This window comes from Brassica napus, chromosome C6 (assembly GCF_020379485.1).
Source record: "Brassica napus cultivar Da-Ae chromosome C6, Da-Ae, whole genome shotgun sequence".
NCBI classification, from domain to species: domain Eukaryota; kingdom Viridiplantae; phylum Streptophyta; class Magnoliopsida; order Brassicales; family Brassicaceae; genus Brassica; species Brassica napus.
This window is the reverse complement of record NC_063449.1, coordinates 34,847,799-34,874,284: the sequence shown is the minus strand read 5'-3', so window position 1 is coordinate 34,874,284 and position 26,486 is coordinate 34,847,799. Positions and strand designations below refer to the sequence as shown.

Sequence of the window (26,486 nt, the reverse complement as noted above, 5' to 3'; positions counted from 1 at the left end):
ATGTGCTTTATGCAAAACAGCTCAAGAGTCAAGAGATCATCTCTTCTTCGAGTGTTCTTATTCAACTCAGGTATGGGAGTTTCTTGTTAAGGGGATTATGAGGGAATCATATACAAATGTGTGGGAAGCTATTCTGATCCTGATATCTGATGAGATGATGGAAAGGAAGAAGTTGTTTTGTATCAGATATGCATTCCAAGTGGCTATGTATTCTCTTTGGCGTGAGAGAAACAAGTTGCATCATGGGGAGAAGATTATGCCAATGAAAATTTTGAAGAGGATGCTAGATAAAGGGCTGAGAAATAAACTAAGCTTTGATGAGATCAAAGAAAGTAAGAGGCGTGGAGGGTGGGTTACAATTTTGGTTGAGCACAAGATTGTAAAGTTTTTTTTAAAGTCTGTTAAAAGTTTATCTCTAAACACAAAATATGCATACGATGTAAAAAGTTTTTTTTTATGAATAAAAATTTAACATTCATTCAAAAAAAAAACTGTAGAAGTAACTAGAAAAGCTACTCAAGAGCAAACGAGGAGTAGGGGACCAATCAAGAAGATTTAATTACCAAGAAAGGCGTTAACAAAATATCAAGTGGGTTTATCATTATGTGTTGTCATGATATAAGGTTTCATATAACTATGAACTGATCTCTTTGGAGTTTTGTTTGAGAATTTCTTCTCAAATTTTAAATATAGCTGATTGAAGCTCACAAAGGTAAAGGTTGTCGTCGACTAGTAGCAAAATTGGAAATCCCAATGGAACCGGTACAGTAAACAAACGCATCTTAAATTAACCGAATTTAACTGAACAACTAAGCATGGCAACCAAACCAAAAAATCCGAACTCGTATATGATCTTGTAAAAATACATAATATACCTGAATCCTAAACATTAATAACCAAATTCGAAGTATTATTAACCGAACCAGAAGTATTATAAATCAAATCCGATTTGAGCATATATAAAACCCAAGTAAGGCTTACGAAACTGAACCCAAAAACCCTATCCTAACCCAGACACCCAAGGCTTATGAACAATTTGAAAAAGTTACATGTGCTTTAGAATGATTTGGTTTAATGTTAACCGGACCAAGCCTAAACTGTAATCTACCCATTGTCAGTCTTTGGTAATCATGCGAATACAAAAAGTGTTAATTTCGGCTGGGGGAAACCGAAACTCGTCTGGAAGTTGAAGATGGGATTCAGATCGCAACTCTTCGATTATCTCCGTGTGTATGCTACTTACGACTTGGATGATAACCATGTGATGTGATGTAATCGCTTCCTCTTCCTCTTCCTCAGTCTCCAATGTATCATTTCCAGTTGACCTAATAACCTCTGGTGTCTCCAATGCATTCACTTCCAAAGCGTTAGACGTGAACAGCAATTCAACGAGAGTGTTAGTTGTCTTGACATTCGGGAATGTCCCACCGCTGGTTAAGTTTGCTTTGATACGAAAATAAAACCAAACCGAAAATATACAAATTAACTTCTATAGTTATCACTGATCATACAAACTCCACATACTGTTATCTCAGCTGGTTGAATCTGAAACTCCTCTGGAAGTTTAAGATGAAATTCGTGTCGCAACTCATTGATTTTCTCAGTGTTTATGTCACTCATGTGAGAAAGGAGATGGGCATCTTGTTGCAGACTGAAACAATGGCTAAGGTCAAGGTGTTTTGATGATAATGATTTTTTTTTACACACCATCTTCTAGCTTCAAACGGAAGAATAGTGATCAACTAAACACTGATCCGAGAGACCGAAAAAAAATTCTAGTTCGGCTACGTTTGTTGGATGTCTGACTGGTTTCATTACCAGAGTCACTGAAACCTCCAGTTTCAGGTAAGAAAGCACATCGATGTGAACCCTACGAAAGAAAGATTGTGCAATCATAACATAAAAACAGATGGATCTGAAAAGAAACAAAACAGGTCGATTGCAGTAAGCTTACCTCTTGAATATGTGCATCATTTATTAACAGATCCATTAGATGCTCGTGTTCTAGTCGTTTCAGGCGGGGGCAAGTGGAAAGATCGAGGTGTTTGATCGAGTGATTTGTGGAAATGGAAATTGTTTCCAGGGAATCGCAGCCGTGTGCATAGAGATACTTGACGCTATGTGGAAGATCCTCCACTGATATGAGTTTCTTGCAGTTGTTGAGGTAGAGAGTTTCCAAGGATGAAAGCTCCCTAATACTTTGAGGCAGTCTCAAGAAATTATTCCTGCTGAGGTCTAAATATGCTAACTTGGTGAAATGAGTTAGTTGTCCTGACAATGTTTCAATATGCTTGCAGTTGTCGAGCCAAAGCTCAAGCAAGCAGTACCTTGTGGCCCATGCTTCCTCAACATGAAGTTTCAACAACGATCTGAGTTTCACACAGTCAGAAAGTATGAGCGTCTCCACCTGAGCAAGTTGTGGCAGTGATTTGATTCTGCGGCAGTTTTGAAGGCTGAGATATTTCAACTTGGGCAGTTCTCCCATGGTTGCGGGTAGAGACACAAAATCATTTCCACTAAGGTCCAGTTTCTCTAGGGTTAGCAAGCTATTAATGTCTTCTGGGATTTTTCTAGTGTTCAAGTTGACCAGCTTAAGCTCTGTTAAATTGGCAAAGGCTAAAAAGCTTTTACAGCTGAAAGCAGCATTGGACTCTCTGTACCTGAACTTCTTGATGTTGAGTGAATGTAAGCCCTCGGAATCTGACATTAGATGATGAGATGTGCTCTCTTTCATCATCAAAAATTCATCCGGGATATGTTGTTTGAAAGTAAAGGAGATATGGTCGGTAAACCCGCTAAGGTCCATTGATACTAAGTGTATTTGACCGTCGATTGATAGATCTTCAAGATAACCCATAGTCACTGTCTCATCCGGAAATTTTAGTAATACTTCCCAGTTGTCGCCACTCAGGATGTAGTCAACTTTGAACGAGAAACTCGTAAGGCTATCGCAGTGGCTTGCGTTTAGTTTTGTGAGCTGAAGTAACCCTTTTAGGGACTCTGGAATTTTCTGTAGCTTCTTGCACCCTCTTACAATCAACTCCTCAAAGTTCCTGGCTGTTGAAAGATTTGGAAGTTCTATCAGATTCTTCGAGCCTGTCACATCTAGTCTCTGTAGATTATGAAGGATCTGTAACAAAAAGAAGAAAACATGTGGAGATTTATATCTGTATAAATATATTTTTGAAAAGAGTGAATCCAATACATATTTCTAAAGATATCATACCAACGTGTCATCCCAAAGGCTCTTAAGGTTGCTGTATCGGAGATTGACTTCAACAAGGTAGTGGTGTCTGAACCTGGATGGTAAGGTTTTCAACGGACATGCATCCCAATGTAGTAGCCTAAGATCCGGGGGAAAATAAAATCCATCTGACTTGAGCTGCAAGTTGGGCTTTATATCACTCAAGTGGTGGAAGAACTTGAGAAACTTGATACTATGCATAGCTTCAAATACTGTATTGCTCATAGTTAACGTATCACGCATCTTACACATGTGTAGTATCAACCCTTCAGTTTCGTCTGTACCCTGTTGATAGAAACGTTAAAGTCATTAGGCACAGAGGTTAAGAAACACATGTCCATATGAGTCTGACTTACAATAGAGAGAAAACGGATCGGAAATGAACTTACTATTTTGTTATCCAGGATGTTATAGATATCGTCAGCATCCCATAGGAACCTTTGTCTGAAAGGTCTATTCTTACATTCTTGGCGCACAATTTCCTTGCCTGTTTGTACGACCAAGAAGTGCATGTTTATGCATCCATTTGTTGATATGCTGATCATGGACTTTTTCCTTAAGTGATGTATCCGAGAAGAACCAGCATCAAGAAGAGAAGTGACATGGCTGAAAGGGTATCCGTTCAGGAGACATGCAACATGAAGGAAAGCAATCTTGTCATTATTATCTAAACCATCATAGCTATTTCTCAGGATATCCACCACATTCTTGTGAGGCGATGTTTCAAGGAGACGTAATTCATCTTCCCACCTCTCTATGGTAGTGTTTTCACTAAGATGTGAGGCGTAAGCCACAAGGGCAGATGGAAGGCCGTGAGCCAGCAGCGAGGCTCTGATGAAGAGTTGCTCAAATTCACCAGAAGGAGGACTTTTTCCTCCAAAGACTGATTTTTTAAATACTTGGAGGGCATCCTTATCGTCCAAGCACTTAACTTCATGTATATGGTTTACTCCACAGGAAGTAAGCAAACCCCTGTCATGTGTGGTTATGATGATTCGGCTCCCTTGACCAAACCAGCTCGTCTCTTTTGCGAGTGCATGCATCTGCCTTACTTTATCCACACCATCAAGCACCAGAAGTACTTTCTGGTGCTCGAGTCTTGCCTTTATTTCTTGTGATCCTGATACAACCCTCTGTAAATCAATATGTTGACCAGTGATGCTAAAGAGGAATTTTTCCTGCAAGTAGGATGGTCTCTTGTCCTTAATGTCTTCTATGAAATAATGAGCTGGAAATTGATTTGAAAATCGTTCATAGAGACACTTGGCAATGGTGGTTTTGCCTACACCTCCCATGCCCCATATTCCTATCATGATAACCTCATTTTTAGACCCCATATTCAAAAGGAAATGCATCTTCACCATGTGTGCTTCGATCCCAACTAAATTGACGTCACTGATCGGCCTTATCCTAAGGAGTCCACTTGAGACACTTTGAACTATCTTGTCTACCAATTCTGCCTCATCCAGCCTAACATGGAAAACAAACTGTTACTCCTTCCGTTGTTATAGAGAAAAAATTCATTTTAAAATAAGTGTAGTTTTATGACTTCAATGCAAAATTTATTAATAAGATTCTTCTGTTTATTTTACTATTGGTTGAAATATGGTTAAATGTATGGATAATGATGTTTTTATTTTGAAAATATATAAAATTAAATATTTTCTTAATCTGTGTGCATGAACCTAAAACGACAACTAAAGTGAAACGGAGGGAATATAAGTTATAACGGATGTGAAAAAATAATGCAATAAACATATGAATAAACGCGATAAGTAAATGACTGTTATGAACCAGATTGTGGATGGCTCATAACCAAGAGATTATACCATCAACGGCCCAAGAAAGAGAGAGTCGGCCAGCTTTTCCTTTTCCTTATGTCTTTATGTTTTCCTTTTTCCAAGTTGGATTATGATTTGTACTCTTTCCATTTATCTATGACGGTGTAATCTCCTCTATAAGGAACCTCTATGTTATGAATAAAGATAGACTTTTCCATTACTTTCACAACACGTTGTCAGCACGATTGATCTCTAAAACCCTAAGATAAAATATTGACCATAAACCTTAAATCTCTCTCCATTGCTAAAAACCCTAATCTCTATCGATCACCTTTCTTTGATCATGACCCTGATCTATATTCGACCACTGATCTCAACAAGATAGATCTGTGGACTGATCTCTGCAAGTTTCAGTACGCCTTACGCCTCAACTATTCCAGATTGTATGATCAGCCTGTTCCAGTCCGTGATCAAACTGTTCCAGATCTACGAGTTCTTTGACTACAAGTACCAGCTCGCGTACCAAAGATCCCGATCAGCTCAACCTAAGCTAAGTTTTTGATCTCTATCTGAATCTCCATCGATATCTATCTCTCTATCGGTAAACCCTAATCACTTTCGATCTCAACTTGTAACCGATCTCAGCTCGCAGACTACAAGGAAACAGTTTGGACCAGTCCGTGTAAGGTTCAAGTTTGTACCAGTCCACGTAAGCTCATTCTCTTGGTGGTCCATTCAACCCATCAAAGGTTTAAGGTATACCTAAACTCTAAGAACCCAGAATCGAATGAACTAATGTTCAAAGTGAAACCCTAAAATCTGTAAACGCTAAATTACGTGTGCATGGATTGTTTTATTTGATTGATTGAATGTTTCTTTGAGGTTTAAATCCGTGTGAGTTAGGATTGATAGTTTTTATAACCTGATTGAATAATTTGAGGTTTAATATTGCATGTTAGAATCTGTTATAATATAAACCCTAATTTGAGTTGATAAACCCTAAAATAGAATCCGTGTATTGCATAATCCGAATTGAATGTTTTGAGGTTTCATATTATACTAGGTTGATAGTTTCATGATATAATCAACTGTTCTGAGGTTTAAGATTATTTGTTAAAAGATGATTGATTGATAAAACCCTAATTTCAAATTGAAACCCTAAACCCTAATTTGCGTATTCCTAAAATCATATTGCTTGATTCTATCTTGCTAATATCAGCCTTGAAACTGATTAATATAATTGAATGAATCAGCCTTGAAACTGATTCTTTTGGTTTTTCATGATTGAAACCCTATTTTTGGATCGAAACCCTAAATTGTGTAATGCTTGAATCTGTTTGATTATTTTTCATTATTGATCTAATTGCTAGTCTTGATAAAACCTAATTGAATCTGATTGTTAGTCTAGCTAAATCTCATACCTGAAACTGATTGATTAATTGCTAAACCTTGATTGAATGTTTTTAATATTACCCTTGCAAATATAGAATCCGATTGCTAAGAATGAATGCATCATATCCACTTGGCCGTGTGGCCAGTTTGCATCATATATCATCATGACCAACATGTTTATGTTATGCGCATGATCTGATTATTATCACCTTTGCATGATCTGACTGTTTTAATTTGAGGTTCCATAATTCCACTCCTGTACATATAGAATCAGTATGCTAGGTTTGCATTATAATCACATGGCCGCATGAAAACATATAGAAATTGCTTGTTGGGTCCTTGCTTGATAAATCTGTGTGACTTATTATGCATCATATATCACTTTGGCCGTGTGGCCTTATTGCATTATATCACCTTTGGCAGTGTGGCTTGTTTGCTTACTAGAAATGTATTGACTTGATAGCATATCTTGTTTATGGCCGTATGTTAAATATTTTATGAGATCTGAAATTGGTTGATATATGGTTTGAGATGTCGAAAATCAACTTGGATTTTGCTGCCCTAAATCTCTCAGGAGATAATTATTTGAAATGGGCATTGGATACTGAGTTTATCCTAAAGTCAAAGGACTTGGCGAATGAATCACAAAAGGCGATAATGCCAAATGAGAAAGATTGATACAGGGCAATATTAATTATTAGCCATTATCTTATTAAGAGTCTCAAAGATCAGTATCTGACTATAGAGAATCCTCTAGACCTTTGGACAGAGTTAAAAATCGAGATATGATAACCAAAGAACGGTGTTATTACCAAATGCTCTATTTGATTGGAGGAATCCAGGACTATAAGTCCGTGGATGCGTCTACTGTGAGCTGGGCAAAATAATGGATTACTGATGAAAAACAGTGAATTGAGACCTCCTGGATTAACCTCATTACCTGATACCAATAAGGCCGCAGAAAAAAAAAAAAAGGTAACCACATCCAGAATGATAGACCACACGGCCATGGCCGTGGAGGATGGAAAGGACGTGGCCATGGCCACTATAACACATTTGGCCGTGGGAATCACTATGGCAGAGGCCGTGGGTATCAACCCAATTTGAGCCATGGTCAAGATAGTGGCCATGGTATATCCTTTAAACCACAAAGCTCGACAAAATCAGTGTGTCATAGATGTGGAATGGGGAACCATTGGGCTAAGATATGAAGGACTCCCAAACATTTTTGTGACCTCTATCAAAAGAGAGTCTGAAAGGGAAGAATCCTGAAACCCACTTGGTCTATAAAGATGGTGAAAATAATTTCGAACATGATCAATATGATCTTATGGAATATGAGACTTATGATTGCCTAAGAGAATCAAGTTGATAATCTGATTTTGACATCAAACTTGTGTGATTGTTTTGCTTGTATGCTTTCTCTAATTTTTATCTCCTTGAATTTATTTCTATTACATTGTCTGCTTAGATTAAATGAATGAATGATTTTTCTATATGAGTACACTGAAAACTGCCAATATAAGTACTAAAGCAGGTATCGCCAGTCTGAAAGAAGACTGTGGCTAGGCCAATATATTATTGCCTAAGGGTATGCATCTAGAAATCAGTGATGCCTTATATTCACCCAGCTCTAAGAGCAAGAGCAGCCTATTGAGGTTTAAAGATATAAGAATGAATGGTTTCCATATTGAAACAATGAGCGAAGGAAACAAAGAGTTCCTTCAGATATAAGTATAATATCACCCCAAGGCCATAATAAGTCATAAAGACTATACCTGCATTCTCTACTGACTTAGACTATGCATATATCAGTATGATAGAGACCAAAAGCCTGCGAAAATATACACTTTATGGCACGACCGGATTGGCCATCCTTGTCCAAACATGATGCGAAAATTGATATTCAAAAGGCACACATTAAAAGATAAGAAGAGTTATCCCAAAGAATCTCACGTGTGTAGCATGAACACAAGGGAAACTCATTAGGCCATCACCAATAAAACGACTACGAGCCCTTTTTCATAATAAAGACTATATGTCTAGATAATACTGGTGAATAGATGTCTCAAGCGTTTAAATGATTATGGTATGTCCATGGGGGTAAGTGTGGACAATTCTGTGATACATGTCCATACCAAGAACGGCTTGGCCGAAATCTTTTAAAACACAAATAACTGATTGATAGACCATAACTTATGAGGTCAAAACTCTCATTCACAGCTTGGGCCACACGAAATTTACATGCACCTAAGTTAATACGCATCAGGCCATTTAGTGAGCATAGATATCCCCTATCACAATTATTAACGGGTCAAGAGCCAGACATACCCCATCATAAGACATTTGGATGTGCTGTCTATGTACTAATTGCTTCACCACAGAGAACTAAGATGGGACCTCAAAAGGAGGATGGGGATATATGTTGGATATGATTCTCCCACAATGATAAAGTACTTTGAGCCAACTATGGGTGATTATATTTGAGGCCAGGTACACATATTATTTTAATATCAGGAGGAGAAAAATAATAAAGCTGGTAAAAGAATGGTAAGAAAATAGAATGGAATCAACCATCAATGTCTTGGCAAGATCCTCGGACTAAAGAATGTGAAATAGACGTCCAACGATTATACACTAACAAAGCTAGCTAATCAAATGCCAGACACATTTGCTGGCCTGATAAAGAATGACTAAGTCATATATAAACCAGCTTGTAAAGCACCAATGAATTTGATGTCCAAGAAGAGACACAGTCAAGTTGCTATAGAGTCTAGACAACGTATGAAACGTGGTAGACCAATAGGTTCCAAAAGATAAGAATCCTCGGAAACAAAAGAAAGGTGCAGAGAATGATAATCAAAATCCAAATCCGAGGTTACTAAGGAAACCATCCCAAACATGGAGATAAGGCCGGCCGGCTCTAAGGTACAGGTACCAAACAATGTAGCTTGGGACGCCAAGCTGCAAAGTATTAAAGGTCCTGATAATAATGAATCTCAATCGATTATATCATGTCTGGAACATAATGGAACCAATAAGGAATGTCGACATAAGATGATTTATTTGCATACAAGGTAGCACTTGAATTTATGAATATAAGCGAGGATCATGAACCCACGTCAATATAAGAGTGCGCACTCGTAGAACATATTGGATTGAATGGAAACGTGGGGTTAAATAGTTTAAAGAAGAAAGGCATATTTGGCCATATGATTAAGACGCATATGATGTTAAAACCAGTGGATATAAATGGGTCTTGTGAGGAATAGAAATCGTGAGATATAAAGCTGATGTTGCACAAGGATTCTCACAAAGATCAGTAATAGATTATGAGGAGACATACTCCCATGTGGTGGATGCAACTACTTTTAGATTTCTCATAAGTCTGGCTATATATGAGAGAAAATTAGACTTGTGGCAAATTGATGTAGTGAATGCATATTTATATGGTCCACTGGATAATGAAAGTACAAGAGGGTATTGAGCTGAAAGAACAGTAAGTTTTCGAGAACAATATTGATAATCATCAAAGTATATGATCTGAATATCCTAGGAACCTCTGGATACAATTTTCCAAACAGTTGAATGTCTCAAGAAAGAGTTTGAGATGAAAGATCTTAGAAAACAAAGTTTTGTTTGGGATTACAGCTTGAGTACATTAACAATGAAATCCTTGTGCATCAAATAGTATATACAGAAAAGGGTACTCAAGAGATTTAATATGGACCAGTCTCACCCATTATCTAGTACATGGGCGTGAGATCACTTGTTTTGTACACTGATCCATTAAGTCCAAAGGTGGACGATAAAGAAGTCCATTTAGTCCTAAGATGGACGATGCAGAAGTCTTATTTTAGATACTAATCTGTTTGGTCCATAAGAAGGACGATGAAGAATCCTTTGATTTTGGTTTATTTTATACTAACCAGCCCCAAGAGGGGTTATTTGGTTTTGTTGATTTGTTTTTCAGACAGGTTATGTTTTACACATGGTGGTACACGCATATCACAGCAACATCATTCAAGATTTCGTGTGTGTGTATTTGAGGTCGATGACTCAATATGTTCGATTAGATTGTGGCATGGCCGATGGTAAAGAAGAACCAACTATCATGTTCAAGGACGAAGCATATTCTGCCCGAGATCTTCATCACCCACCGATTGCAGAAAATTGGAGAGGTCCAAGGGATCTTCAGTAATGTCCAAATCAGGAGGAGTAATGTGTGTTGTACTCTTTTTCCTTCACCATGGTTTTGTCTCAATTGGGTTTTTCTGCTAAGGTTTTAATGAGGCAACATTAAAACACATTACAAGCTCTAAATGGTTATGGCATCCAAGAGGGAGTGTTATGAACCAGATTGTGGATAACTCATAATCAAGAGATTATACCATCAGCAGCCCAAGAAAGAGAGAGTCGGCCAGCTTTTCTTTTCCCTTATGTATGTTTTCATTTTTCCTTGTTAGATTATGATTTGTACTCTTTCTATTTATCTATGTCTTTGTAATTTCCTATATAAGGGACCTCTATGTTATGAATAAACATAGATTTTTTCGTTGCTTTCACAACAATGACATCAACGGGCACGGGTAAAAAATTATGTTAATATTTGAAGGGATTCAAAGTGAAATTAGAATACAATAATATACAAAAGTATTCTACGTCCTAAAACTTAATGGGAAACTTGTGTTGTTCATGTCTATAACAGATCATCAAATTAAACATATAACCATAAGAGAATTTAGGAGGGTGTATTGAATTAATGATTTAAGAATGGTTTGATGGATTTTAGATCCGGTGGGATTTAAGGAGAATTTGAGTAAATTAGGTAAGATTTTTAAAAAGGACGGAAAACTAGTGATGATTTGGTAAGATTTTTTTCTTAAATTTTAGAATAGTTTAGATGATTGAGATAATTATTAACTCTAGTCTAGATTAAAGTCGTCACTTTTCAAAGTCTAACTTCTTCTTCTTTTCTTTTGGTTTAATCAAATCCAACTTCTTGTTTTTGATGTTGTAACTCTTGCAGAGTTGCTGACAATGGAGTGTCTTGCACAAGACCTCAACGTCATATTTTTCACCCCCCAAACATAATTTTCAGGACCACATATACACACTAAAATATTTATATAATTATTATTTGTTCATCTCACGTTTTACTTAAGGTGTCAGAGCTAAACCATAAGGTGAAACGAAAGTCAAACTCTTGAACAGTACCTCAATAATCAATCACGGATAAAATTCTTGTATTATAATTGTCATAGTACTCTTGATATACACTTTTTTTTTCTTACAAATATGTTTTTTAATTGCTTTTAATTTCTGTTAAAACAATTATTAAACTTTAAGTTTAACATTATAAAAACATAGATTTTTTTTCTACATATAATATGTTTTGAAACTTTCAAAACAAACATATATTTTAATTTTTTTTACAATATTCCATAAACACAACTTCAAATCTATACTATCATAAAAATATATGGCATAGTTAGATTTTGTTTTCAAATATGGCACAATTTTGTTGTATTCCAATCTATTTAAAAATATAGAATAGATAAGTAAGATACAATATCATCTATTTATCTCTCTTTCTTTTTATCTCTTTCTCCCTCCTTCTTCTCTATATACAAAATAACATTTTTTTCCTCATTTATGTCTTGCTTTTATTCTTCCTTGCATTCTCCCTCTTATTTTTAATTTTCTTCTTTGTGATATGTTATTGTTATGACTTGATCGTTCCATACTATCTATTTGCCATATATAATATAGCATAATATCATACAATTCTTGTTGAAATAATGTAAAGATATTAAGTTTACCTATAGTATCAAAGTGCCCACTCTGACAAAGTTGTATTAAGCACTTTGATACTATAGGAAACAAAATAGCTTTGAGAGAAAAGAAGGTTTACCTACAGTCTTAAAGTGATGAAGATGGATTTAATGTATTGAACACTTTGGTGCTGTAAGAATTACGTGGTACTGTTCACTACAGTCCAAAATAGATCTCTATAGAACCTTATCTTTTGTATTTGGCTGTAAAGAGCCCTCTTGGTTTTACAGACATGATCAATGGAATCTTATTCTCTATTCTCTCTGGTCTCACTACTAATCTTCTAATCTATCACCTTAATCTTCACTAAACTCTTATTCTCTCTATTTATATAATCTACACTCACAAATCTCATAATCTTATATGGGATTAGAGCCATGTTGCTCAAAGAAGTGAGTGTGGTGTGTGAAATCTGTGTTCTTTCAGTTTGGTGTTTCTGGGATATTCTTTCATTTCCGTTGTGTTCTTGGTGTTCTTGATGAAGACTGAAGATCCGAGCATGGAGAAGAAGCACATATCTGGTATTCTGATTGTTCTTGAAGGGGATAACTATTGGTTGTGGTCTAGATTGGCTAGAACAGTCTTGGAAAGTCAAGGGCTTTGGTGTAGTCATGTAAAGATGGAATCTTTGAAGGAGATAACCATGGAGAAAGGTCAGGCGACAAGTCTGAGGGATGAAGACAAGTGGATCCAAGAAGATTTGAGAGCACTTGAGATCATCCAAAGTTCTCTCTCAGTTTCAATCTTGAAGACTTATACTCATTGTGAGAATGCTAAGGAGTTATGGGAAAGTCTTGAAGCTGTGTATGGGAACATGTCTAATCTGTGTAGGGTCTTTGAAGTTAAGAAGGCTATTAGCAACCTGAAACATGAAGAAGATGAGTTCAATCAGCATCTAGGGAAGTTTAGGAGCTTGTGGTCTGAGTTAAAGCTGTTAAGGCCAAGTTATGTAGATCCGGAAGTGTCGCAAGAGAGGTTGGAGCAATATGAGGTTTTCAGCCTCCTTTTGAGTTTGAATCATGTGTACAATCAGATGGTTAAGCACATACTCAGGGAAGACAAACTTCCTGACCTTGAAAGTGTGTGTGAAAGAGTTCAAAGAGAACAAGGTAATCATAAGGTGTTTGAAAGAAAAATGAAGTGTGTGTGTGTGTGTGTGTGTGTGTGTGTGTGTGTGTGTGTGTTTAGGAATCAATGTTCAGTAAGCAATGAAGGTTGAAGAGGGTATCTAAGGGTAAACGATACAAGGAAAAGTTGTGGAAGAAGAGCAGACAGTATAGTAACAACTCTGATATTGAGGGGTGTAAGAAGACGGAGCAACAAGTCTTTAAAGAGAGAGCTTTATATTTTGCTTTCATAGGTGAATCAAAAGAAGCATAAAGAATAGCAAGTAAGCCCAAGGTGTCAGAAGCTTTATATTATGCTTTTATGGATAAATCAAAAGAAGCAGAAAGAGTAGCAAGTAAGCACAAGATTTCAGAGGCTGATAGACCTATCACCAAGCAAGAATGAGAGACATTCATAGCAAGCATTCAAGGTTTGGTTACCACCAAGGAAAATAGTACACATCCCATAGCCTCCAAACCTATCATAGTTGATTATGGAGCAAGTCATCACATGATCAGTGATAGGAGCTTGATGAGTGATATTAAGGCTACCACTGGGAGTGTCATGATTGCTAATGGTGATATGATTCCAATTGAAAGAATAGGAAACCTTAAGTTGTTTGAAAAAGACTCACATGCCTTGGTTCACATCCAATCTGATATCAGTGAAGAGGACTATTGTTGATCTGAATTGTCAAGTAGTGTTCAGGCCAAATGAAGTTGAGTTTCAAGACCTGAAGTCTGGATAAATTATTGGCAGAGGAGACATCAAGAATGAGCTCTACCATCTCCAAAAAACTAAGCTCTCTAAACCTTTTGATTCTGTTTGTTTAAGTAGTGCTACTGATAGAAGTGATAGCATCACTTGGCATGCGAGATTGGGGCACCCTCATACACGTGCAATTAAACTTATTTTGCCTGATTTATCTTTTAATCATTTGGAATGTGAGGCTTGCATCTTAGGGAAGCATTGTAGAACTGTTTTTCCAACATCAGAGACCATATAAGAGAATTGCTTCGATCTTGTTCATTCTATGTGTAGACTTCTCCATGTGTGTCTAGAAACAACCAGAAGTATTTTGTGACATTCATAGATGAGAAGTCTAATTATACTTGTATCAAATTGCTTCCATCTAAGGATGAAGTGTTAGATGCTTTCGTAAACTTCCAAGCATATGTGACTATCCATTACAATGCTACTGTTAAGGTACTAAGGTCAGATAATTGAGGTGAATATACCTGTCATGCCTTCAAAAAATCACTTGGCTAAAAATGAGATATTGCATCAAACCAGCTGTCCAAACACGCCACAACAGAATGGGGTTGCTGAGAGGAAGAATAGGCACCTAATGGAGGTCTCCAGATCCATGATGTACCATGCTAATGTCCCAAAACGTATTTGGAGTGATGCTGTTCAGGCTGCATGCTATCTCATCAACTGGATTCCAACTAAGGTTTTGAAGAATCTTTCTCCATTTGAAGTGTTGAACAAGACCAAGCCATACATAGATCGTCTACGAGTTTTTGGGTGCATGTGTTATGTCTTGGTTCCAGGAGGACAAAGAAACAAGTTGGATGCAAAGAGCACTAAAGCTATGTTCATTGGTTAGTCAGTAACTCAGAAGGGGTACAAGTGCTATGATCCATCAACTAGGAGAGTGTTAGTGTCGAGAAATGTTAAGTTCATGGAGTCAAAAGGATATCATGATGAAAAGAATTGGGAGGATTTAGAAGATATGTCTCAAGAACCAGGAGACAAGGCAATGAATCTGAGGATCTTATTGGAAAATCTTGGGGTGAACATGTCCCAGGATCAGAATATAAGGAGGAAAACTCCTCATGATCAAGCTACAGAAGCTGAAAGAACAACCCTTCTTGATCATGAGGAGGGAAATGAGTCTGAATTAGGAGTGCAAGAGCAGCACCAAGAAGATTCAGGTCATTATGATCAAGATGTGACACATGGAGCAGATAAATTTCCAAACTTCACACAAACCGAATTGTGTTATCCCTTGCAACCAACTTGGAATGGGACTTGTGGCAAATGGATGTGAAGAATGCATTTTTGCAAGGAGAGCTTGAAGATGAAGTATATATGCATCCACCTCCTGGTCTTGAGGATCTTGTGAAACCAGGGAATGTTTTGAGGTTGAAAAAGACTATATATGGGCTGAAACAGTCTCCTATAGCATGGTACAACAAGTTGAGCACAACACTTAATGGGAGAGGTGTCAGGAAGTCTGAACTCGATCATACTCTCTTCACACTGGCTGGACCATCAGGGATCATTGTCATTTTGGTGTATGTTGATGATCTCATAATAACCGGAAGTGATAAGGCAGGGATCCAAGCTACTAAGGACTTCTTAAAGTCAGTATTTGACATCCAAGACTTGGGAGAGATGAAATATTTTTTTGGGATCGAGATTTGCATATCTAAGGAGGGTGTATTCATGTCTCAAAGAAACTATACCTTGGATGTATTAAAAGGAGCTGGCAAGCTGGAAGGAAAGACAGATAAGACACCTCTTGAAGATAGATACAAGGTTCTGTTTGAGGGAGAGACTGAAGAGAACCAACTGTTCGAGGAAGCCAAGATGTATAGGAAGATGGTTGAAAAACTGGTATATTTGACCATCACAAGGCCAGACATATGTTTTGTTGTGAACCAAATTAGTAAGTATATGCAAACTCAAAAAATGCATCACTGGAACATGGTTGACAGGATACTGAGATACTTAAATGGATCACCTGGTCAAGGAGTTTGGATGTGATGCAATGGGAGTTCTGAGGTGGTTGGATACTGTGATGCCGATTGGACAGGTGATAAAGTAGATAGAAGATCTACCACAGGGTAATGCACTTTTATTGATGGAAACCTGGTTACTTGGAAGAGTAAGAAGCAGAAGGAGGTCTCTTGTTCAAGTGTTGAGGCTGAATATAGAGCTATGTTGAAATTGACAAACGAGTTGGTCTATATCAAAGGTATCTTGAAGGATCTTGGTATTGAACAAACCACACGCATATGACAATGCATTGTGATAATCAAGCTGTTATTCACATTGCTTATAACCTTGTCTTCCATAGAGAACAAAGCATATTGAGGTAGATTGCCACAAGGTGAGACAAATGATAGTTCTTGGAGTGATACTGTCATGTTATACTCGAAGTGAAGATCAACTGGCTGATGTGTTTACTAAGGCTGCAGGACAGAAGACCATTGAGTCCATCCACATTCGGTTGGTGCTCTCACACCTAGCAGCTGATCCATTTAGTCATGAGGTCTTTACTATTTTTCCCTCATCAAAGTTTTGTTCCACTGGATTTTCTTTGGTGAGGTTTTTAATGAGGAAGATCTCATGGCTTCCAAGCTTGACCGATTCCCATTGTCAAGCTCGAGGGGGAGTGTTGAAATAATGTGAAGAGATTAAGTTTACCTATAGTATTAAAGTGCCCACTCTGACAAAGTTGTATTAAGCACTTTGATATTGTAGGAAACAAAATAGCTTTGAGAGAAAAGAAGGTTTACCTACAGCCTTAAGATGATGAAGATGGATTTAATGTATTGAACACTGTGGTGCTGTAGGAATTATGTGGTACTGTTCACTACAGTCCAAAATAGATCTTTTTAGAACTTTATCTCTTGTATTTGGCTATAAAGAGCCCTCTTGGTTTTATAGACATGATCAATGGAATCTTATTCTCTATTTTCTCTTGTCTCACTACTAATCTTCTAATCTATCACTTTAATCTTCACTAAACTCTTATTCTTTCTATTTATCTAATCTACACTCACATATCTCATTATCTTATAATTCATTCACAAATAGTCACGCGCCGAAAAGGAAAAATTAATCTATTTTCATTTTATTCTTCGGTGAAAGTTTCTTTGAGTCACTCATGGAGTTTTACCAAAAGTTATTTCACCGAGATCTAGTCGCGAAACGTTTTTGCAGGTTTCTTGAGCCAAATGAATCAGTTAAACAGCGATAGACTTAGTCGACGAGCGGGGAGGACGTGTTCTCTTTGTCCTATTTTCTGTTACTTTTGTTCTTGATTTTGCTTTGTCGCAAATGTTTTTGATGTTTTTCGGTGAGTCGGTTGGTTCAACGGAAAATGAGAGCGATGCTTTGATGCCTGAAGATTTCTCGTATTATGACTCTTATACGAAACTCGTTTTATCAAATCGGAAAGATCTTTATGACTTCAGCAAATCATCGACTTTCATTCTGAAGTTTGGCAGAGGTTTTCTAAACGAATGATTGCGATAATAGATGCTATATAGTCTTTGAGAATTTTTCCAAGATGGTTTGGATCAGTTTCTAGCGTTTAGACGAATCTCAGATTGTCGTTTGCTTTTAGGATCATCTTGACGAGACATCGCATTGTTTGAATATTATTCCGCATGTTTCTACGAGAGTTTTCTTTGTTGAAAGCGTTTTCTTGTCGAAAGCGTTTTCTTGATCATGACGAGACATCGCATTGTTTGAATATGTTTTTGAAGTATGGGAGTATACGAGTATAGTATACGCACCTACTCCGTCCCTTTTTCTCGAGGAATAAAATGATCGACAGTCCGGGTCGGTTTGAAGACGACGCTTGGACTGTGATTTGGTTGTTTCCACGTTGACGACTTTGAATATGTCGGTTCCGAGAAAATTGCCAGAAACGAATCGGTTTTAAGACGACGTTCATGTCTCTTGTTTTTTATCTCCTTAGGAAGCGAGCTTGATATGCGTGGTGATCGTTTCTCGATTTTCGGAGAGTTTAGATCGGTTTGCAAGATCTAGATGAACAGTTATAAGACAATATATCAAGACAGGAAAAATCGCCTAAGACTTAGTTCGCTAGATTATTCACCTAGGTTTTACGTTCCCTAAAGTTCTATGGCAGTCTCAAAGGCGTTTTTATTTCTTAGTAATTTCCTACGAAAATTCCAAGTCTGATTTCAAAAATTTCAAGTCGGAAATACCTTAGTTCTCTCGAAGATGCAGTTTTGTCTCTTCTCAGTTTTGCTTGCTCATTTCCCCTTCCTCTTCTCGTGTATGTTCGCCTTTTTTCGATATTGGTGTTTATCCTTTGAAACTTGACATTTATCTTCCGAACTTGATTGTTATCTTCTCCTTAGATACGACGTCAATTTTTATAAAAAGGTTCAACGTAATCGTATAGTTGAGGTGGCTAAGGTGTTGAGTTAACTGTTGTCGTTTTATACGATTAATCTGAATCCATGTGAGAAAATAAGTCTTTGCGGGTTTTTTTTATAGTAAATTTTCAATGGTAACTCCAATCGAGACGAAACAAGAGACGTTTCGATCGAGATTTGAAGGAAAACACAAAGATGGAGGTAAGGGCGAGTAGGAGCAAGCGAACGAGTTTAGACGAGTCTTACTTATTTTCGTCGTAAAATCTCAACGGAAACTCCGATTGAGACAAAACGAAAAGCGTATCGATCGGGATTCAAAAGAGAACACAAAGGAGGAGCTTTTTGAGGCCTGACAGGTCGCTATGTAGCGAGCAAAAGGTCTGAAAGGTCGCTACGTAGCGAGTAGAAGCAAACCAAGAAGAGTCCTACTTGTTTTCGTCGTAAAATCTCAACGGAAACTTCGATTGAGACGAAACGAAAAGCGTTTCGATGAGGATTCAAAAGAGAACGCAAACGAGGACCATTCTGAGGCCTGACAGGTCGCTATGTAGCGAGTGGAGAGTTGGCATGAGCTTGATCGCTACGTAGCGACCAAGCTGTGTGCGTGCTCGGTCGCTACGTAACGACCGAGTCGTGTATTTTCTCGGCCGCTACATAGCGAACGAGCTTGGCTGGAGCTCGGTCGCTACGTAGCGACCGATGCATGTGTGTGCTCGGTCGCTACGTAGCGACCGAGCTGTGTGCGTGCTCGATCGCTACGTAGCAACCGAGCTGTGTGCGTGCTTGATCGCTACGTAGCGACCGAGCTTGGCTTGAGCTTAGTTGCTACGTAGCGACTGAGCCGTGTGCATGCTCGGTCGCTACGTAGCGACCGAGCTATGTAATCGATTTGTTGTGCTTCCTTTTTCAGCGATTAATCTAGGGGTTTTCTGCGGTTTTTGGGAGAACCAATTTTACCCTTCTGAAATGTTTTCGGAAAACGTGTTTTGGTAAAATCCTTATGCATTGAGATTTCTTTTGTTCGGTAATGAGCCAAACTTACGGGGTTTGATAAGATTTATCGTTTCCCTTTATGTTTAGAAAGAGAAATCGCGAGCTCGTTTCATTGCACTTCCTGTGGCGAAAGGTCGTACCAAGTTTTTCGATTTTCTCAAGAACTGTGGCGTTTGCGTAGGCGTTGGCCATAGGCGCAGTGGCGGCTGGAGTTTTCTTACCAGCGTTGTTGCGAACTGCGATTTTGTCTTTCGTATTTCCAGACATTGTTTTGATCAAGCATTTTGCGGCTATGAGTTAGAGTAATCTGTACCCCCCCCCCTCCTTCTAGCGCCAAACTGTGGGAACCGAAATTCGCATTGTCGATTTACGTTTAAATTAGGAAACTAGGAAAACCTTAATTTCTCAGAGGTCCCGGATCTCTGCGAGAGACAACGACAAGTGACCAAATAGATGCAGAAATCATGAAAAGATAACAAATGAGTTTAGAGAAAACAGTAGATCTTATTTTGAATCCGCGTGAGAGCGTTGCGATCATTACAAGAGCATAAAAGCTTTGGCCGCAAAGGCTGTCAGTGAGTTACCTAGTTCTAGCGGCTTAAAGGCTCAAACCTAGTTGAGTCGCAGCTCGATAACAAAAGACGAAAAAGATGCGGAAAAAGTTTTTGATTGATTTCGGACTGAACCTTGTTAAAGGCTGCCTACGTACCCCTTTCGAGGATCAAGCCGAACGTAGTTCAATTGATAGAGATGGACAAGAGATCGAACTGCCTGGACGAGTTCGTCTAGTAATTGAGTGCCAGTCATAGAAACCGAACTTGTCGAGAATAAAGCCTAAAGTTTCTAAGTGCCGAGAATTTTGAGTCTAAAAAGTTTTTTTCTGTGCCTCTCGCCTAGGACTCCTTATATACTCGCTCCTAGGTCGGTTTACGTTTTTTCCTCTTCTGCCCTTAAGCCGTCATAGCTTAAAAATGGAGATATTTCATTTTTCCCGATTTTGGTAATTATCTTCGAAAACTTCGTATTATCCGCGGAAACTTGACATTTATCTTTCCTTGCGAACCAAGCATAAACCATCCTACGGTTTATGGACTTTTGGTTAAGAAATTGTAAGTGGGTTTCGAGTCACGTCTTAGGTCTCTTTGGGCTGTTGTTTGACTCGAAACGTTTATTACGGCTTCTTTCGATAAAAATGAACTTTCCATGGTTCTTATCATAAAGTTCGATTGATGACTTCAAATGACGAGAAACGTGAAATGGGTTGGCTACGGTCTTCGGGAGATAGCATTAAAGAGTAGACGAGAATGCATGGATTCGTGTAGTATCGATTTTTTAAGAAAGCACGGTCGCTATGTAGCGACCGAGCCGTGTACGTGCTCGGTCGCTACGTAGTGACCGAGCTTCGTGGAGAGCTCGATCGCTACGTAGCGAAGCTCGGTCGCTACGTAGCGACCGAGCTTCGGGGAGAGCTCGGTCGCTACGTAGCGACCGAGCTTCGGGGAGAGCTCGGTCGCTACGTAGCGACCGAGGTTCGGTGAGAGCTTGGTAGCTACGTAGCGACCAAGCCGTGTATTTGCTCGGTAGCTACGTAGCGACCAAGCCGTGTATTTGCTCGGTTGCTACATAGCGACCGAGCTGTGTTCGCGCTCGGTCGCTACGTAGCGACCAGCTTGTGCGCTGGTTGCTATACGGCAACCTTGTTCGAGTCTTTCTCCAATTTTTCGTGAATATGTTTTCTCCGCAAGATTCTTCGTAAAAATAAAACGTCAAAGATTTATTTTTTGTAAAAGCGTTCATGCCAATTTTTACAGACTTTCAGAAACATTGATTTCATCGTGATTGATTTTGACCCCAACAACAAACACGCAGACTATTCCCAATAACTGTGACTAAGCGAAAAAAACCTGCGGGTTAACGAGAACCCGCGATGACTAATGCTACCGGTCAAACCAGATTAAATGCACGAGACGGAGTCATATTGGCTTCATACGCATGTTTTAAGAAAATTCATGAAGCACATAGAAAATGTTGTTGTAATACTACAATATTCTAGTTAGAGAAAAATAAAGAAAGATTACCATGTCGTGGAATGAAAGCCTGAGAGATGACCGACTTGGTTGAGAGCTCTTCTCCACTGGGAAACCCTCTCCGGCGCTGTATCTTCGAAATTTTGAAACGAAGCCGCGAAGCTTCCTGTCTGGTTTCTCACGTCCGTAGGTTCGACTCCATAGAACATAGGAACGACTTGAATATAATTGGCACCATGAAGCTCCATTATCAAGCGAAGCTCCTCCAAGCACCATTTTGAGGTAGCATAGTTCTCTGAGATGACTACAACAGCAAACCACGAAGTTCTAATGGCTTCAATGAGTTGGTCTGAAATGTTGTCACCTGCCTCGAGCATCCGATCGTCTTTAAAAGTAAAGATGCCCTCGTGAGACAGAGCTTTGTACAAATGGCTGACAATGTTGCGCCGAGTGTCTTCCCCTCGGAAGCTGAGGAAGACATCATACCTCCTGACTCGAGTTGACAAGAATAAGGACGAGGAATCCATGGACGGATAAGAAAACTGATTGCCTTAGTTTCCGATTAAAGCAGACTACCTAAGAAAGAAACAAGTCTTTTCTTCCTGGGTGACATGAATCGGTTTTTTCATTGCCGATTGGTATACCACCACCATTTCTCCTTTTACTCTTGTCAGAATGTCATTTTATTGATACATTATAACGACTTGCATAAGGAACTTTAAAAAAATATATATATATATGGATAATAAAACTAATAGAGCAACTTTTTATTGACTTTTCACAACAATTATACCATGTTCTAAAAATCGGTCGCCTGGGCCCTACGCGTCATTCTTCCACCCCGATTTATGACAAGTCGGTTAAAAAAATTGGATATCCGATTTTCTCCGCCTAGACCGCCCAAATGACTGCCTAGCCGCTTAGGCGGCCGCCTAACCGCCTAAGCGGCCGCCTAATCTATTTTTTTTAATTATTATTTTTTTTTTAATAATATTTTTATTTATTTATTTGATCTAAAATTTTATAAATATCATTTATATTCATAATTTTGAAGAAAATTACACTATATTAAGTTTATATATTCTATTTGTGTGGTTTATACAATTTTAAACATGAAAATGTATTAATGTTATACACAATTAAAGATTAACATGTTTTATAACATAGTAAACAGTTTAAAAATTCTGCCCCCCCCCCCATAATTTCCAATTAATTCTGATTTTCTCTTTAGGGGCTAGCCCTAACCCGACCGCCCGACTAGCGCCTAGCGCGTTCCCAAACAGGGCAATCATATAACCTTTTTTGGTACATTAAACTATAAAAAGGTCGTACTGACCCTCAGTGAACTGCCTTGCACGTTCATGGCCAATTGGAATTAAATAGCATTTTGTCGCAGCAACTTGAAATTTTATTTAGAAAAAAACGTTTACTTTGTGCAAGTAGGGATATTCCTCTGTTTCAAGCGGAGTCTCTTCTCGTTTGGGATTTTATTATCTCTTTAGCTAAAGACAATCTCAACCACTCCGCTCAATGTCTGCCTCTTTTGTCCCTCAGTTTGATGCCTTCCTAAGTTTCAGCGCAGAAGAAGAAGCTACCATAACTTTTATAACAGATCTTTACCGTTTGTTGTCAGAAAAAGGCGTCACAACTTACTACAAAGATGACAAGCAGGAGGAGAGAATCCCATCTTCCAGTTCTGACCCAATGAAATACATTAGAGATTCAAAACTGGCCGTTGTGGTGGTCTCGGAAAGCTATCCAACCTCTGTTTTGTGCCTGAACGAGCTCCAAACAATACTAAATTTGCACGACGAAGGTCAACTCTCCGTCCTACTCATCTTCTATGGAGTGGATACTTCGAATATAAGAAAGCAGGCCGCAGAAGACGAACCTTTCAGAAATCTTGGTAAAGAGTATTCAGATGAGGAGGTTCAATCATGGAGGATGGCTCTTATCAAACTCACCAGTATATCCGGCCTAGATTCGCGTTTTTGGTAAATGTATTTGTTGATTCTATAAGTGATTTAAATCTCGGTGCAGTAAAAATAAAAAGCCAAATTTGTTTGGAAAAAGAGTACTAGGTTTTGAGGAGTATAAATATGGATCGTAATGGTAGCAATCTATGAATCCACACAATCAATAAATAAATTAAAACTAGTATTTGTCTCGATCAAGTTTTTTCTCTAAGCTTTTTTTTTTCTTTATTTCGACTACATTCGCAGATATTCTCAACAATTTTTGACCGAGCTAGACTGGTTCGCTATAAACTTCGTCTCATGGTATTTTTCCCTTTATTCAATCACAGGAGCAAAGAAGCAAAGATGGTCGATTTGATTGCAAATGAAATATCGCACTTGATTTCAAATAAGCCGAACAATCCATCAAAATTCAAAGAGGATGGACCCGTGGCAATGGATCGTCATATGCAGGCATTATATGGGTTGCTGGACTTAAACTCCAACAAGGAAGTCCGCATGGTAGGTATATGTGGTCCAGGAGGCGTTGGCAAGACGACGTTAGCAAGATACGCCTACGAAGAAATGTCTGTCAGTTTCCATGTCCATATGTTTGTTGACAACTCTGAAAAGAACTATCATCAAGACCTCCAAGAAACATTCACGTCCAGAGATATTCAAGAAGAATCTCAAACTGATGTCATCAGATCAGCACTTGGACAGCAAAGAGGTCTGCTTGTTATTGATTCTGTGGATAACCTCCAACAGTTAAAGGACATAGCAGAGATCGTTGGCTGGTTAGGTTCAGGGAGTAGAGTCATCTTTATTACACAGGAAAAGAGTTTGTTAGATGAATGTGGTCTGGAGCATGTCTATGAACTCCTGTCTCTTAGATACGACGAAGCTCTCCAACTCTTTTGCCAATCTGCTTTCAAACAGCAGCACCCTCCTACTATTTTTAGATCACTCGCTCTTCGTGCTGTTCAGATTGCCAGTTTCCTTCCTCTGACTCTTCAAATCCTAGGTTCTTCTTTACATGGCAAGGATAAAAAGACTTGGGAGGAGGAGCTGCAAAAACTCGTAGGCGACCAAGAGAAAACTATAATAGAAGTAATGAAGAAAAGTTTCGCAAGAGAAAATGAGGAATATATAGGTGAATCGATGATGTCAAAAAGAAAAGGAAAAAAAAAAGATGAATCGATGAAGAAGATTTAACAACATCAAGTCTGTTTATGTGTTGTCGTGATGTATATGGTTTTACATTTTCAACTACGAACTAATATTTGAAACTCGTTTCATAAAACATGTCAATTTGACATTTTATATATATTAAAAAATGCATTAAAATTCTTATTAGTTACGCATATTCAACCAATAGTATTTAAGATAAATGAAATTATTTATAAAATCAACGCATTTTTAATTAATTTTAGGTTGAAAATTACATTGAAATTCTAAAATAACACTATTTTGTAACAAAAAAAAAGTTTTTCAAAACTAACCTATTTTTCAAGTCAAACCCAAAACCAACCTTTTTTTTGTCATTACTATTCATCAATTTTTTATATTATCCCTATGTTTTTGAATTATTTACAAAATTGCCATTACTATTTAATTTTTTATTAATTTCAAAATTCACAAAAAATTAAATACACCCACACCATTTTTTCTTATTTACAATAACGGTATTATCATCAATTTTTTTTAACCATCATGAACCACAATTTTTGAGCTCTTAAAGCTCTAAAATTCAATTTTCAACCACTTTTTTCTCATTCTAAAACAACAAATCTTCATTTCCTCTCATTTCCTCTACATTTCCATCTAAAAAACTCTCATAACTTTCAATTTCATAAAGACAAATTTCATATTTTTGAATTTCTTCATTAATGAATCGTTAAAGGCGGCTCTTTTTGTTCATATTTGTAGTTTGGAAGGTTGAGAAGGTTGGAAACGAGCTTTACATCAGAAAAAGATAACTATTTACATGGTTTTCATCATTTTTCAGATTTGTGTCTAGATAGTAGACTGTTTTGTATGTCTATGTCTATATGCAGACGTACGATGCAATCTACTTGTCAACGTACAAGTCAGTTTTGCATTTGACCAAACGAATTTTTTTTTGTACCGCAGACTTCCCCAGCAGTCTTCGTCTTTCTCTTTGACAACGAAAACAAAAATTTAGGTAGACTTACTAAGACGTCAATGTAAAAGAGGTTAATTTTGCATTTGACTTTTTATTGTAGACTTCAACGGAAGTCTACGAAGTGTAGACTGCCTGAGAAGTTTGCAAATGTCAATTTTGCATTTGACCAAAACTTTGACTTCGTTGAATATGTTACTTTTGTGTTTGACTAAAAAGTTCAAAAATTAATTAAAATTTTATTAAATTGCAGACTTCATATATAGTCTTCTTATCTTAGAAAAAAAAGGTAGACTACATGTGAAGTCTACAAGTTTTTAGCAAAAGATGTCCAATCTACACCAGCTCCTACAGTTCTGCGAGCGCTATGGTCCTTTCTACTTGTCACCTGCAAAAGAATGTGAGGAGTGAGTGAACTAGTTTCACTCAGTGAGCCAGGATTCCCAATCTAGTATATACAACTACCCGTCATTCTAAACTCAACCCCAAACACAAGCAAGACGGATAGTTCAACAATCAATATTCAAGATCGTAAAGCAAGACCGATTAAAGCAATAAACCATTAAACCATATTAAATCAAAACACTCTTTATGAGTGTCGCATCAATCAACCATATATATATATATATATATATATATATATATATATATATATATATATATATATATATATATATATATATACTCCTAGGGCCCAACAGAATCATTCTTCCTCCACATAAGGGACACCAGCAATCCCTTCAATATTACACCACACAGGCGTAGGCGCTCGGAATCGCCCGGTCACGGTCCTCAATCAGAATCGCCGTGCTCCGGTCCTCTATCGGACTCCCCGGGGGCTGTCACATCCACGTGTGACACTCGG

At 37.9% G+C, this 26,486-nt stretch overlaps 2 protein-coding genes across 2 annotated transcripts; one reads left to right on the top strand and one right to left on the bottom strand.

Moving 5' to 3' along the window:
* Positions 1-1,186: 1,186 nt before the first annotated feature.
* Positions 1,187-22,605, bottom strand: LOC106403746 (protein SUPPRESSOR OF npr1-1, CONSTITUTIVE 1-like). Its single transcript, XM_048760070.1, has 4 exons — positions 21,575-22,605; positions 3,634-4,714; positions 3,227-3,529; positions 1,187-3,130 (listed from the first exon to the last, which is right to left on the bottom strand). The coding sequence occupies exons 1-4, from the start codon at positions 22,048-22,050 to the stop codon at positions 1,871-1,873; spliced, it is 3,120 nt and encodes a 1,039-aa protein (XP_048616027.1). The 5' UTR covers positions 22,051-22,605; the 3' UTR covers positions 1,187-1,870.
* Positions 22,606-22,933: 328 nt separating this feature from the next.
* On the top strand, positions 22,934-24,831 carry LOC106404505 (disease resistance protein CHS1). Its single transcript, XM_013845229.3, has 2 exons — positions 22,934-23,517; positions 23,829-24,831. The coding sequence occupies exons 1-2, from the start codon at positions 23,054-23,056 to the stop codon at positions 24,691-24,693; spliced, it is 1,329 nt and encodes a 442-aa protein (XP_013700683.1). The 5' UTR covers positions 22,934-23,053; the 3' UTR covers positions 24,694-24,831.
* Positions 24,832-26,486: the final 1,655 nt, after the last annotated feature.

What these genes read in the sequence shown, in the direction of transcription:
- LOC106403746 (XM_048760070.1), bottom strand. Translation starts at nt 22,050, where the DNA reads ATGGATTCCTCGTCCTTATTCTTGTCAACTCGAGTCAGGAGGTATGAT. An exon ending in ACATCCTGGATAACAAAATA is followed by an intron (nt 3,530 to 3,633) that starts GTAAGTTCATTT and finishes TTCTATCAACAG; the next exon opens with GGTACAGACGAAACTGAAGG. An exon ending in GCCTTTGGGATGACACGTTG is followed by an intron (nt 3,131 to 3,226) that starts GTATGATATCTT and finishes TTTTTGTTACAG; the next exon opens with ATCCTTCATAATCTACAGAG.
- LOC106404505 (XM_013845229.3), top strand. Translation starts at nt 23,054, where the DNA reads ATGTCTGCCTCTTTTGTCCCTCAGTTTGATGCCTTCCTAAGTTTCAGC. An exon ending in GGCCTAGATTCGCGTTTTTG is followed by an intron (nt 23,518 to 23,828) that starts GTAAATGTATTT and finishes ATTCAATCACAG; the next exon opens with GAGCAAAGAAGCAAAGATGG.